General features: G+C 37.1%; 1 protein-coding gene across 5 annotated transcripts in view; it reads right to left on the bottom strand.

Annotated features, from left to right (window-relative positions):
- LOC136258580 (uncharacterized) overlaps positions 1 to 15,479 on the bottom strand; it is a 43,080-nt gene that overhangs the window by 10,285 nt on the left and 17,316 nt on the right. For all 5 annotated transcript variants that reach the window (XM_066051930.1, XM_066051924.1, XM_066051936.1 and 2 more), the window contains 3 exons: positions 11,005 to 11,289; positions 6,989 to 7,054; positions 2,886 to 2,951 (listed from right to left, as the gene is read on the bottom strand). In XM_066051930.1, coding sequence (XP_065908002.1) covers positions 2,886 to 2,951; positions 6,989 to 7,054; positions 11,005 to 11,289 — 417 coding nt within the window. The remainder of the gene's footprint in view (positions 1 to 2,885; positions 2,952 to 6,988; positions 7,055 to 11,004; positions 11,290 to 15,479) is intronic.

The raw sequence follows: 15,479 nt of genomic DNA, 5'->3' as shown, positions 1-15,479 counted from the left end.
TGAAAAAATATAGCACGAAAGAGCTGGAGCTTGAATGAAACGTGCGTGAAACTATTCAAGACTCACCAAGCAAGCCTTCAGTGAAACAATCGACTTCGCTCTGGATATAAATGCACCTTAAAAACCCTCTGAAATCTTTTTTCTCTGCCTCTTAGGTGGTTTCTTCTCCACTTAATAGTCCTTGCCGTCTCAATTTTAGGGTCGGGCGCCGCGTGACTAATTGTCTTCTGCCTACCACAGTACTATAACTACCTCGATGTAACACTGCGGTTACCAATATAGCACTGTGGTCATGCATATAGCACCGTGGTTGTGTAAACTGTTCTGTGTGGCAAATATATATAGCACCATTTTTTGATTTGATCTTCACTCCAAGTTTCTTTAAGGAACATTATTATGACTGGTGAGCCCACGCATACTGCATCAAAAAAATGGATGGCACCAGAGGTAATGTTTTGACTGAACACACACCCCAACTATCAATTGCTGACTCAAAAGTGAAGTTGCCATTATACTTCACTTTCAGTTATTTCAACCTGTTTCACAGCATTACAAATGAAAAACAGTAGAAGAAGCGAGTCTGCAATCAATCCAGTCATCACAGAAAATAGACGATTCCTGCTTACAAATGTAGGGAAGCCATCAAGCTACCGAAAATCAACACCTTGGGCTGTCAACAAAAAAGAAATTGGACAGAAAGGAGGAGAAATTAGGTAAGTCCATCATGTGTGCACTGTATGTACTGTGGTATGCCAAAAAACACTTGTTCGGCTGAGGTGATGTCAATCAATAAATAATCAAGCCCCTAGCCTTAGCTGTTATTGAGTTATATTTGTCTGAAAGCATCAGGCAGGCAGGCAGGGTAGGCAGGGGGCAGGGCAGGCAGTTAGACAGTCAGTAAAAAATTCCATGCTTTAAATTTTGTAGCAATCTATTGGAAGCATTTAGGGTTGTATAGAAGGCATCTTGGGCTTGGCTATATCTAACTAATATATCATAAATCAGGAAAATTTTGGCATAGAAAATTTTCGTCTATTAAAATGTCAATGCAACAAATTTTTGTCACTGGCATAATTGATGAAAAAGTTTTTAAATGAATACCTAACGTTAATAGCTATCTGTACGCGCAAATTATTTGTATAGTTAAAAATGATTCATTGTTTTTATTTTTGTTGATACAGCCAGCGATGAAATTTTTTTGACGGCAAATTTTTCCTGATATACAGTACCACTTTAGCATGGGCGTTCAAAGGCGCCGCTTGGGGTTTAACTTGCATATTGCCTGGGAAATCTCATGGCAAAGCGGTTTGCCAATGACTTTGATGCCCAGCCAGTTCAAAGAAATGATACGCTTTGACTTGTTACATTGAGCGACATAGAGCTTTTTGTATTGTTTTTTTTTATTTATTGTTTTTTTTTATTTCATTTTTTTGTATTGTGGGACTCATTTTTTTAGTGGTTGTCAAGCTGAGTATATTTGCTAACATAGACTAGTTGGCTGTTAGTAAAGGATAATGAAGGCACAAACTAATTGTTTGGGTGATCGTGGATGCGTCTTTCTACCCACCGTGTATCAGCTTTTGAACAGACCACAGAACGGCAAAACTACTACTGCTATGCTGAAATAGGTTAGTAACTTACAGTCCTAAGTACTTAACTTAATATAATAACTTACTATCCCAATAGTGTTTCTAACATTACACATTGAAGCATAGTAACGCATTAATGATGTTTTAACGTATAGATAACGTTATGGTGGCTTTTAGCCACGTTATTAAAACCACAATTGAGCTTCAGATGTTATTGCATAAAACAAACGGGATGAGTTCTTGTTAGTTCTTTCACCATGGCTGCTTGGTATCTGTTGATATTATACAACCGCAGCCCTTGGGCTGCACACTTGGGCTTTGGGTGTCTATATCAGCAAATCTCTCACAACTGTGGTATAACTATTAAACACTGCCAAGGCATCAGGATTGAGTGAAGTTGGTTTTTGGGTGATATTTTTGGCCAAAAAACCCTAATATACATACAGTACAGTAATATAGTACTACCGTACTGTATATGTGACCTAATTTTAGAAAACCGTCAATATCCGCACAATTTTCAAAATGCATTTTATTTGATCTTTGTTTTCTACAGGGACAGAGGAATGGACTAGCCAAGTTTCAGCTTCCTAAGTTAAGCAGCATTGGAAATACAGCACTAGACAGCCGGACGAGCAAATAATTTGATATGTACAGAAGCTATCGAGAAAAGAATCTATAGGCGCTTACATAAACCATCATAACGCACTGATGCAACGACGTATGGAATTGAATCTTGGCTCATTGTGTTCGCTATGAATTTGTGCATCCACCAAGGTATAGGTTTTTCCCCAGGCATGCTTCTGTGTTTGAGAAGGAAGGCAACTTCATTGAAAAACGATCGTTGGTAAATTCTTTCGTCACCACAACGTAAACAAACATCTGTAACTTTGGAATCTTTTCGTGTATGGAGATGAACAAAGATTTTTGTACTCCCTATGGACAGGCGAACACGATGATGCCCAGGATATATCCATTGGCGCCTTAATTTGCCCACCAGCAAGGCAATAAAAACTTGCATAATTATTATTTTCTGGAGCTTGCGTTTTTTGCCCATAGTTTTTAAATGTGTTTTATTACAAAAGTACTGTTGTGCGTATATTGATGGTTTTCCAAAATTTGGTCGCATATTATGATGATACCTATTTGAATTGAAAATACCTTCTATGTACTAGCTATACTTGTAGATGTACACTAATCTCACCCAAAGTACAATTATATACATACACAGTATGTAATATAATTGTGAGTAAGCATATTATGCATAGTTATTAATAAACACTAATACAATCAACTAACCTGTTTCATCTACTACTTGACTGTCTGAGTAATCTTCTGAAACAGTATGGTGATGAGTACTTTGCACTGTACGTAATTGCATAATCATAATAAATGTTTGTATACATCACCCAATACTACTGTATTGTATAGTAGAGATCATGAAAAAGTTTTCAATTTTCCGTGAAACAATATAGACTAAGAACAAGACTCATAATGCCTTGGCATTGCCAAACATACATTTAATGCACTTCTAATAAGTTGCTACAGATTTTTCAACATCAGGTGGCCAGGTGGCCAGGTGCAGGCCAGCTATGAGTGCATGCCTGGTATCCTGAATTTGTTTTCTGGGTGTGTTTGTTTCTTTGTACTGTATATTTGTTTGCTTTTCTACACCTACATGAGCAAAATCCATTATGCTAAAAACAGCCAGTGTATGCAAAATGAAGGTGGTATAGAGCCTGTATCAAGACACATGGTAGTGCGGCCAAAAAAGACAGGGAACCACACTGTAAATATATTGCAGGAAGAAAGAAAACAACTTTTCACACATACATAGCTCCATGCCCTCTTACGCCATTATTGTATAATAACTGCAGGGTAGGCCACACAGCAAATATAATTAAATTCACAACAGCCATTTGAGATATGAACATTCAAAACTTCAATTTAATTCCTTTGTTTTCTTTTTTTCCTTCTTATGCTGTACAGTTGCTACAGGGGCTACAATTTGTTTTAGCACATCTTCCAAAAATTGTTATAAATGTAAATGTGTAATTTAATTGCCTTGATCTTTGGCACAAATGAAAAGCGGATAAAGGTGAATTCATGTACCAAGTTTGCTGTGAATCTGATGAATATCCAAGTACTTATGAACATTTATCCATGTAAAAAAAGATCGAACTTCTGTCACGGCTACAGGTTAAACTGAGTATGGGGATACATGTAACTTGGAAATTAATGTGTACATAGGCTGATCATCATAGCAGTGCCTTTTAATAGTTTGAATAGCAATAGAGTTACAGCTGCAAAGTTATAAAACAAAAACCAAACAAGTGTAAAATCATGGGATCCAGATACTTTAATAGAGCAGTCACTATGGAGTAGAAAACGTGCATAGAAATGTTGAGAAAAAATGTATCAGATAGATCTACCAATAGAAGTACTAGATTATGTTCTACTACAAGTCCTCAAACATGTGTACTCTATAAGAACAATACAATTAGATTTCCAAATATTGAAGTAAATCATGCAATACAATACATTTATGAGTTTGCCTTCAATAATCATCATTGTATCTGTATAGGAGAGAAGAAATGTGAGAAAAACAAACCCCTAAAGTCAGCAATATGCTGGTGTTTTGCAGCCTTATAAAATACAAAAAGAGCACATAAAACAGCCAAGCTGTGGAAAATGGCGTGGCCTTAAAAAGCCTGGGTGAAAGAAACCGCAAAATCAAAGGTGGTGGCCACTGCAATGATATTAATGCTAAAACTTTTCATGCACTGTTAAAAAGTTATTAGCTTTTAACGTCATTGCAGCCATTGCTGCCACCTTTGATTTCACAACTTTTCCACCCAGGCTTTTTAAGGCCACACCATTTTTTCACAGCTTGGCTGTTTTAGTGTGGATTAACCTTCCAGGTAGTGTGCTTTAATATAGTTTATTTGCACCAGTTTGAAATGCAGGTTCCTGGGCGTGTTGCAAATGCCTTTCACAATCAACTGTCAGGGAAATTTTGGTCCAGCAAATATTAATCCAAAACCACAATTTTTACTGATCTCCATGCAGATTAGTTTTTAATAAAAATTTTGGTCCCTGTCTGAAAATTTTGCCCCTGTATTTGGCTATATAATTATGTGCAATGAAGCTTTGGAAGGGCTTTAGGATTTATACATAGCTGAGAATTTCACAAATCACTTGTCTTCTGAACTTCTGAGTCAATGAGTCATATAATCTTATTCAAGCCACAAGCGATTTCTGATCTTAAAATTGCAAGCACACACTCATTGCTTAGAACAAGTATGAAGTATGAGATGGGGGTATAACAGTGAAGTTGTCTGAAAAGGCACACTTGAAAGGGTTACGGGTTACATGAATACGGTTGTATAAAATCACTGGACTGGACTACTATAATTTTCTATATGAGGGGCTGGTAATAGTCTAATAGCTGTTTTCTGCAGTGCATAGAATATATGGGTGGACCTGACTACCTTGCCTCACTGAAAAATTTATTAGAGTTGTACCGATTCCCACCTTTTAGGGAAAACCGATATCCGATATATTTTTACCCTATTTTACCGATAGTTAACCGATACCCGATTGCAGGTCTCTACAATTACACTTGTGCACACTCCATTAAAAGTAGAGCTAGTAAAGCCAATTCTGTGTAAATTGTACACTTAACTCAATCAAAGTTGCTAGTCAGACAAGTGGGCTAGGGCCTAAAACATCACTGTTTATCTTTGTGGTTACCACAAAACATAAACAAATTACCCAAGTACATACCAGAGCCTTTGACACCAGCCCTCCAGTGGTATTGCAGTTGCTGAAGCTGAATAGACTAATAATCTGCTGGCCACAGCCATTACAACTGATTTCCGATTATGGTAAAAACAGCTAATTATCAGCTTCTACCGATTACCGATCCGATTATCAGTACAACTCTAAAATTTATATCAATATACATGACCAGATCTGCGAAAGCAGGAAATAATCGCACAAACCTAAATTTACAGTATAAAGCATTGAATATACTGGGTGAAATACTTGCATATTAATTGCAAAAATTCCATAAATTTTTTGAACACCTCTTTCTTAGTAAAGGAAGGCACTAACATCATATCCTGTTGCCTATTGCAACAGGATATCATCTTATTTGCCTACTCAAGAGGAGTTGGAAAATCTTTGTTTCGTTGCAGTAGACCCAAGGATACGTGAGTGATGAGCATTTGTTTACATCACTTCGAAGCAATAGTACAGAATCAATTTTTCATCACAAATTTTGCCTTTGTATGCAGTGAGGAAGGGTGAGTAAAGGAAAACTTATTGAGTAATTGATCCCCTATTCATGGTGAACACGATGGTGAACACTTCAGCTCCATACCTCAATCCGTTGGTAAGTTACAAATGTTTTTGTAAGCGCCTGTAATTTATTTTCCCTATAGTTACTGTACAAATCGATCTTTCTGTTGTTGTTGCTACTTGTAGGGCTGTAACTCCCAAGGTTGTTGGCATATGAAATTGAAACTTTGCCAGTGGATACACTTAACTATAAATATATGATAAACAGGAATTCGAAAAATATGCGATTATGTCCTGTTTTTGCAGATCCGGTCACATACACTAATACATCAAGATAAAAACTTCAACTTTTTATTTGCTGATTTGTATATCTAGACCACCAAATTTTGGTTTGACGTAACTGCGTGCTGCCAAAGGAAACCCAATAAGTGACCGCATTTGCAAAGAGGTCTTACATAGTCTTTCAAACTTTCCAAGTTTGACAAGTCGTATAACTCATCATGTGTTTAACCTATTGTCTTATTAACATTACATCCAGGAATAGTGCTATGTTAGGAGTGTAAGGTGACCAAATTTCAGGCTGGTACCATACTCACAAGTCAAGTTATGGATCACCAAGTACATACATTTGGAAAGGCTATAAGACTCCTTTCGTAGATCCGGTCACATATTAAGTCCTACCTAACTAGGGGCCTGTGAGCAACATGGGGGGTCTGATAATATTTCCTTGAAAATTATTCTAAACGATAAGTTAATAATCTAATTATAATACTAACTATATACAGTTATTGCATTGAAAGACAAAAAATGATTCAGCTTTGTGATTGTTACACTATTGCCTGCTTTAAATTGGTTGAATACCATGACTGCTCTATTAGAGTATTTAACTGCTAATCTTGCATGCAAAAACCTCACCCAGAGCACTTTATATAGGGCCCAGACTTTACTATATAAGATATGCCATTAGACTACTTTCTTAGAATCTTTCAGCTTTACAGTGAAAATAATAGTTCTGTATAAAAAAGATTCACGTATGTACGTACATTTAAAACTGCTCCCTTTAATGTGTATGTGTACAACTTTGAAGAATGACTACTAACCTGGATTGGTAGTAGTATTATTTTCACCATTTAAATGTTCATCAACTGGAGCAGACTGATGATAACCTTCAGATATAAGTGATGAAACAGCATTATTCTTAAGTACTGCATGCATGCAATACCAAAGTTATCGAGCACAACTTTATACATATATCAGTAGTCAGTACATGATACATATAACACAATGTGTGCACATAATGGATCATATAGTCATATATATGATTGATTACTCAGTTAAATAATTTATTCATGTAGGCACCTGTCGATTAGTGGAATTACAACAGGTCCCTGGAGTATCAAGAAATGGCTAGCATAAAATAGACAGAATAACTGCATGAAAAATTAATGTCACAGAAAAAGATCAATATACTTTACTACAACAGTCAATAACACAAAGAGTTGACAATACACTTTAATCCAACACCTCTATAATCCAGAATACCTCTATAATCTGACATTGTTTTGAATACCAAAAAAGGCGTTTCTACAGTTATGTAATACTACCTCAAGAATTTGACATCCTAGCCAATTCTAGCCCATTGACAGCCAAATTCTCCAGAACCCCTGGCCGATTTGCCGAATCACACCATACTAACCGTCTAGTACACGGAACTACTTAGTAACCATATATCTAAATACTTGCTATAAACTAAGGAGGTCGACTGTGTTGTTTTTGTTTACATAACAGTAACCGCAACGAAGTTATTAGACAACAAAGTCTAAACTTCAGTAAAAACCAGCCCGAACAAACAATGGAATCCCAACTAGCTATTTGCTAAAGTGTATTACACTCCAAAGAACTATTTTATACACATACAATGCAATCCATTACACAGCCAGTTTCTTCGTGATTTGTCCGATTTCTACTATTGTGCATGCGTATCTGCACTCGTGTCCACCATGCCACATCTGGGATAAAACAGCCGACTGTCAACTTCACTTTTCTCATCGATGTATAACGCTTTCTTTGTTATCAGCTAGTAGATTTTAAGTCGAAGAACGATTTAATTTGCCTATTGCAACAGGTTACACTTTACGCTATTACATAACAATTGCACATTAGTCTGGGAAGGACCTGTTTATCCCAGAAACGGGATCTCTATGGGCGTGTCCATTTCAGTACTAGCGCATATTTCTATGAAACACGTTTTACAAGTTATAGCGAGTTTAAAGTTTATTCTATAAGTGAGTTATGATGCTATGCCACCATATGGCTGTTAATGGGTTAATCCAACACAATTTTCTCACCCCAATGAGTGTCGGATTATAGAAGTTTCACAGTGTTAAAGGTTATCTAATCCAAAACAGCCAAGCTGTAAAAAACGAGTGCGGCCCTCAGAAAGGCTATGGTGAAAAAAGATGTGAAATCCAAGGTGGCGGCCAAGAAATGGCTGTGATGGTAGGTTAATGGTAAAAATTTTAATAACAACAACTCAGGTGAATTTGGTGCCGCTTGGTCTTGGCACAAAATTCACCCGAATTGTCGTTATTAAATTTTTACCATTAACCTACCATCACAGCCATTTCTTGGCCGCCATCTTGGATTTCACATCTTTTTTCACCATAGCCTTTCTGAGGGCCGCACTCTTTTTTTTACAGCTTGGCTGTTTTGGATTAGATTTCACTTCTTTTTGTATTTGTATACCCCAAAGCCGGCCTATGGCCAGGTTTAGGGCTTTTTACCTATCATTTTTTTCTTTACCACAGGAAGAAGAAAACATGAAGCAGGGTGATTTCTTTGTGGCTGAACTGTCTACAAGGTGATCCTTCTAGCTGATCTCTCTACCGGATAACTTGTTTGTAGCTGAACTCTCTACAGGGTGATTTGTTTGTAGCTGAACTCCCTACAAGGTAACTTCTTCTAGCTGATCTTTCTACAGGGTGATTTGCTTGTAGCTGAATCCTCTACAGGGCGATTTGTTTGCAGCTGAACTCTGTACATGGTAGTTTCTTTGTAGCTGAACTCGCTACAATGTAACTTAATCTAGCTGAACTCTGTACAGGGTGACTTGTTTCTAGCTGATCTCTCTACAGGGTGACTTGTTTCTAGCTGAACTCTCTACAGGTGATTTGTTTGCAGCTGAACTCTCTTACATGGTGGTTTCTTTGTAGCTGAACTCTCTATAAGGTGACTTCTTCTAGCTGATCTCTCTACAGGTTGACTTGTTTCTAACTCAACTCTCTACAGCGTGATCTGAACTCTCTATTAGGTACCTTCTTCTAGCTGATCTGACTACAGGGTGACTTGTTTGTAGCTGAATTCCCTACAGAATAACTTACAATATAATATAATTGAGTAAATTATAAACGCAGCTGAATGCTTTATTAGGGTGACTGTTCTATTAGAGTATCTTGATCTTGCATTTGCTACATGTAGTTGCCTTTCGAATCATAACTCAGTGATTTGTAATCCAATTCTTCTGTACTACTGCAAGGACTTTCTATGATGATTATTCCAGCTACATACTGATTTTCAGCTTGTTGCTCTAAGCGGTTTGCCTGGTACACACGAAAACTGATAGTTTTTTTATTCATAAAAATCAATCGTGTAATTTTGACACAGGTTGGGTTTTGTGTCATATCTCCAAGGTCTTTATTCCGATTCCTTTCAAACCACAACAAGACACTCCTACGATAGTTGCTCTATCTACATATCAATTTTCAACTGATTCCTCCAAAGGGTTTACCATGTAGGCAGGACAGACCTTCGACCTTATTTTACGCAAATAATCGGTAATAACTCCGTGAATATTCATCGGATTCCTACCAAAGTTGGTATGGAGATCCGCCTTAATGAGCCCTTTAAGTGTGCCAAATTTCAGCCCAATCCGAGCACGCATTCGTGTTTTATGGTGAATTTTGCGAAGTGTGTGAAATGAAGCAGAAAAAAACGAAGAAATTAAAACGAAATTTTGTTCGCTCATATCTTGGAAATGGCTGACGCGATTGTCTTCAAATTTGGTATGTAGACTCCCCTACCTGGGTGGCACGTCTCTAGCAAATTTGGTTCCAATCGATCACAGAGCTACATAGGTGTGAAAATTGTATTTTTTTTCTTCCTGTTAATATACTCACGGTGTGGCGCTGACTTCTTGGGCCACACGACACACTATGTATGAACTCTTGATAAGGCAGTCATACAATTATTGACATAACTGTTTCATTGAAGTACTACATACATATGAAGCAGTCACATTGATATTTTTCAGTAGCCAACAACAGTTTAATATTTTAAATATTGTTTACAAGTAAAAATTAACTTTTATCTTTCCCTAATGTGAACAGTGAAGTTATTAGCAAAAACGTGGAGCAAATAATTATACTGAGCATAATTGTGAGTACCATGATTATGCTGAAATTTTGAGTGCTGTTATACGTACTGCATTATCAATAGGTACCTCTTTAAATGTAGCATTTTCATTTGCATTTTGATTGTGTTTGCATTCTTTGAAAATGTACAAAAAGAAGAAAAATAAAATGAGAAATTGAAGCAAATTTTGAGAGTCGTCCGTATATATATATTGGTGATACATAGCTTAAGCAATTTATACACTGCAAGAATATTTTTACTTGGAGAAGAAGCATGCGATTTACAAGTGATTTTGTTTTTCCAATTAAAACTATGTTGGGTAGCGCTTTTGCTCTGGATTCATGAGCCCAATGACATATACAGTGTACCACCAACAGTAAAAGCAACACTGATAACAGGGTGATCATTTGCATGGATAATGTGTACATATTATATGTAAGTAAGCATACTATTATGTAACAGTGTGTGTACATACAATTATATTGTATTACAATTGAAATACAACATCATGTTCTCAATAATGTACCGTAATTTACTTTATTTTCGTGCAAAACAATTTCATGATAAAAATTTTTATGTAAAAATTTTTTGGTGAATGACTGCTCTATTAGAGTAGTTTGATCTTGTAAAAAAATTATCGTACAAATATTGCATATGAAAATTTTACAACGAAAAAAAGCTAATTACAGTATGCTAGTTTACAAACCTATGAATTTCCCTTTCACAGTTTCAGCCATGTCATTCATTTCAACACCTGGTTCTCTCAGAGCTTCTACTAGCTGAAGCCACGAAGCTTTGGGTTGAGTTTGTATCCAGTAGGTAAACATTGCATAACAGCAATCTGTCACATTGTGGTTGTTTGCCCGTATGTTTGCTAGATGTCCTACTTTGTCATCTTCCAGGAGCTCAATTCCCAACTGATACCATTTGGCACTTACAGCAGCGATCACTTTGTTCTTTTGGAGCAACTTAAGGCATGGTTTGCTCACATCTATATGAATACATGAACTACAATAAGGATATGTAAGTATACGGTGTATGAAGGACCATAAGTTGCATACTACATTAACCTATACAGTTTCCATTCTCTACATGACCACCAAAGTAAAAAAAAATGTATAAATTTATGGATTCTGGTTACCGTTTTCTGATGGGTAGAAGTATGTCATACAGTATATTGTGATGAAAATGGATAATAGGCCAAGATAACTGCAATACTTAAAGAGTAACTGAAGTCAATCTTTTATATATATATTTGTAAAAATTAATTGTATAGGAGAAGTTCAATTTGCTTATCAATATTTATAGTTGTGATACATTTACTTATAGAGATATTGCCGTAGAAGGTAGTACAATCCAGGTGCCATGATAACTTTCGGTTTTACATCACTGGTTCCAGTTATGTACTGAAGTGGCTGAGAGCAGCAGTAACAGTGCAAGTGGTAAACCTTATTATGCAGTTTGAACCAGTGCACGCTGGTTATAGGATGATAGTAGCAAGTCATAAACTGACCTAAGAGAACAGGAAAGCTTTACTGAGTGCTTGGGGATGGCAGATTGATGAGAGTGTGCAAAATGTATGCCCACTCCCAATGGGATCAAGTGCCAGTGTTATTGCAAAATGGGTGGACTTAAAGAACATCTGACAGAATACACCAACGGAGACAGCCTAAAATGTATCACAGACCACGAGCAGTTCAAAAGTTAAGATAAAGATGTCCTGCACACAACACTGGTCACAATGAAGGTGGTACGAAGAGATTCACTATGTCTTCCACTGTCTAACGGGTATGGGTGAACACCAGCCTTTTATGTACATTAATAATTAAATATGTTTTTGTAGGTCTTACTGATTGGCAGCTTATTGCCAATTCATCCACTGGACCTATCACTAACCTGGGTAAAGGAATACATAAAGTTATCCTTTCCTGTGTTGTGGTGGCTATAAGAGAAATGCTTTCTGAGGCAAACAATATTTTAAAATAGCTGATTGAGTGGGAAATCTAGATAAGTGTTTTGCAACAACTTCGTCTTTCAGTGGTTGTTTTGTAGCTGCAGTGTTCTTTGGTATTGTGTCTGGCTTGTTGTAATCCTGCATGTCCTGTTGTCTTGAGTCCATAACAATATATCTTAATTGCAGCATGTGAATGAGGTGTGTACAGTCTTTATCTTGTAATATTGGTTTAACTACACATGCATTTCTCTTTTGGAAAAAAAACTATTTTATACCTGTGAGTCAAAATCCACAAATTACATAGCTGCAGCCAACAGCAGGTTACCAACTGGCATACAAGTTATTGTTGGTTGTAACCGCAAATGTAGCATGTGCCTAGGACATGTGCCTAGGACATGTACCATGATGAACACATACAATCAATCAACCACCAGCTTGTGCCTACAGTGGAAGTCTTCAACTCTACCTCTAGGCCACAACTATAGCATCATCAAAACAACAACAGCAGTTGAGATTCAAAAACTATAAATTTTCTGTCTCTGGCAATGCCACTGTCATTCTCATGGATAGTCTCCCTCACACTGTCATCTGGGTAGTATAGTTCATCTTGCTCTTGTACACTAGAAAGTCAACAGTTGGTGTACATGCAATACAAGGAGTCTTACATTACATCATAATCAAATCATCACCATCACTAAAACTTGTTGTGGCCTTTGCAGGTGATACTGGTGGGATAGGGTAAGAAGCATCCAAGAACATTTCAGCTGTGTACCAACGTCTGTTCATGGTACCGGCTCTGGATAAACATTTATAAACACTGGTTTTGTCCAGGATAAAACTGGCAAATCTAAAATGTCAGAATTAATAGTCAAGGCCACCATTTAATGATTTTCTGTTTTTCATCAGCGCCAGCATTTATTTTTACTGCTAAATGTATTTCCCCATTATTCAAGAATTCAACCATTACTAACCAAATATACAGTAGCTACTTTGCACACTGTAGCCAAAAGAATGTGAAAGATCCATACAATAAATTCAAAGTTTACAAGTAAGAAGTTGATCCTCGAGTGGAACCAATCATGTGATGACTATATGTAGCTACATCTAAAGAGTATAGTTGCCAAACCAGCAATGTTGAGTTAGCTAAGTTAGCAAATTGCCTATTATGCTGAGAGTATCATGTTCTATAGAGTATAGAGGCATGAAAATAAGTCTAACTAGCTATATTGTGGCAAGTACTAGGGATATAATGGACACAATGGTAATGACCCACCCACCAGCGCTCTACATGTGGAATTTTCTGATGACAAACAGAAAATCACCAAATGGTGGCCTAATTTATGGATAATAAACACTAAGAATTAATAATTCTCACCACACTGTACACTCTTATTGGTAGTTGAAGATTTTTACATTGGCCTGCTGGCTACTAGGAACAGGTAACAGCTCCTCTACCATGGGATGATGCTCAGCTTTGCTTGCTTTGGCCTCACTTGACTTCCTAGGTGTACACACTGCAGGCACAGCATTATTATTGAGCTGTGGATTATGCTCAAAACCCTCCAGTACAGGCTTCTTAATTAAGTTTTCCTTCTTAAAAATGGTGGCCACAAATGTTTGTCTTTAATAAGTGAATTGCTGCACCACTGCCAAAAGGCACCCATCAATGCAGGCACTAGCATCATGAAACATTACACATGTTTCAACAAGGCAGGCTCCTTTAAACGACAAAATGAGGAAAGCTAATATCCTTAGGAGCACAGCTGCATTAGTTGATGTCGCAATTTATGGCGATACAGTAAAGAGGCATTCTGCTCAAAGTGTTATTGTATTAATAAGTCCAATGGGATATTCTTTGCATTTGGATTCAGTGATGTCAAAGAGCATGACAACCAAAAGGGGGTGTGTCAGCCTAACTTTCACATTGATTACAGATTACACAAAATATCTGTGACTTTTACAAATGGACTATAGATTATAAACTAAAGTACGGTAGTACTTAATAAGTAGGGATTGGTAAGAAATCATATGGCTTCATATTTTTTCACACTTTAAAAATAGCTTTGCAATAAATTTTACCTGACGAAACTACCTGATCGTGTTAGTATACTGGCTTTACCATGGTTAAATGAAACAAAAAGTCAAATGATTCAATGGACAGTGAATTTTAAAAAGTTCAAAATTCACCTGCATTTCGTCTGCTTGCCTGCCTGCCATAAGACTCGGTAGTGCTAGGTGTACGGTTCCAGAAATTTCAGACAGACACAGCGGATTCACCAATCTGTTCTTTCGATTATGTTTTATCCATTGCACCATGCTGTTTATCTTTCAAGCCTTTCTTGTTCTTCACGAAGGATAATTGATAGTTGCAGTGCTTAATAGTTGCGGCATGCTTTACTTCCTGAACATGTGATTTTAATAAAGTGTGAGCTTGTGTGCTGTAAGACCAGGTTAGTAGTCAAGTAGTCATCTCTAGCATTTATTAATGCTGTATAGTTGTTTTATAGTCTTATCAATTTAGTTTTTGCATGCCCAGTGGTGGAGGAAGTGGTTGATATGAGGGGGAGCTGACCAGAGTATAGAATCCATGGCGGTAGGGAGTCTGTGCCCCCAGAAGCTGTAGCCATTTTAGGTTTTACAATGTCTCAAAGTTCACCAAAATTAATATAGACGCAGTTTGAAGCATATTACCAATTTCTTTAGTCAAAAGAACTTAAAATAGACAATTTGCAGTTAAAAAAAACATAGATTATAGAGGGGCATGTATATAAAACTCTTTTGGCAATGTTGACTACTAGGATAATAAACATACAGCATTTTAAAGCAGTTCAAAACAGCTTTTAGACACCTGGAAACACTTGGTATAGTGGCATCACTTTCTCAGGTAAGAGGTCAGTGGTTCAATTCCACTATAAGCAAACCTTTTTATTTTTAGGAACACATTTATATGAAGCATTTTGACTGTTCTATTAGGGTATTTGAGCATTCCATTAGAGTATATTGGTCTTTTTCATACTTTTCAGCCCCACTTCAGGAAGAATACTTTCGGTGAGATATCATTATCATTCCGGGGGGGGGTTGGGCCTTCCTCATCAGACCTAGGGGGACCTCAGCCCCCCAGCCCCCCCCCCGCTGCCCATGACCATGCCCTTCAGGGATGAATCCAGTCCTCTAAAAGGGGGCTCCACTCCTAATGATAAACTCTCCAGTGGCGTTTCACTGTTAAA

The sequence above is a fragment of the Dysidea avara genome, chromosome 1 (genome assembly GCF_963678975.1).
Source record: "Dysidea avara chromosome 1, odDysAvar1.4, whole genome shotgun sequence".
Classification (NCBI taxonomy): Eukaryota; Metazoa; Porifera; class Demospongiae; order Dictyoceratida; family Dysideidae; genus Dysidea; species Dysidea avara.
This window is presented reverse-complemented; position numbering and strand designations above follow the sequence as displayed.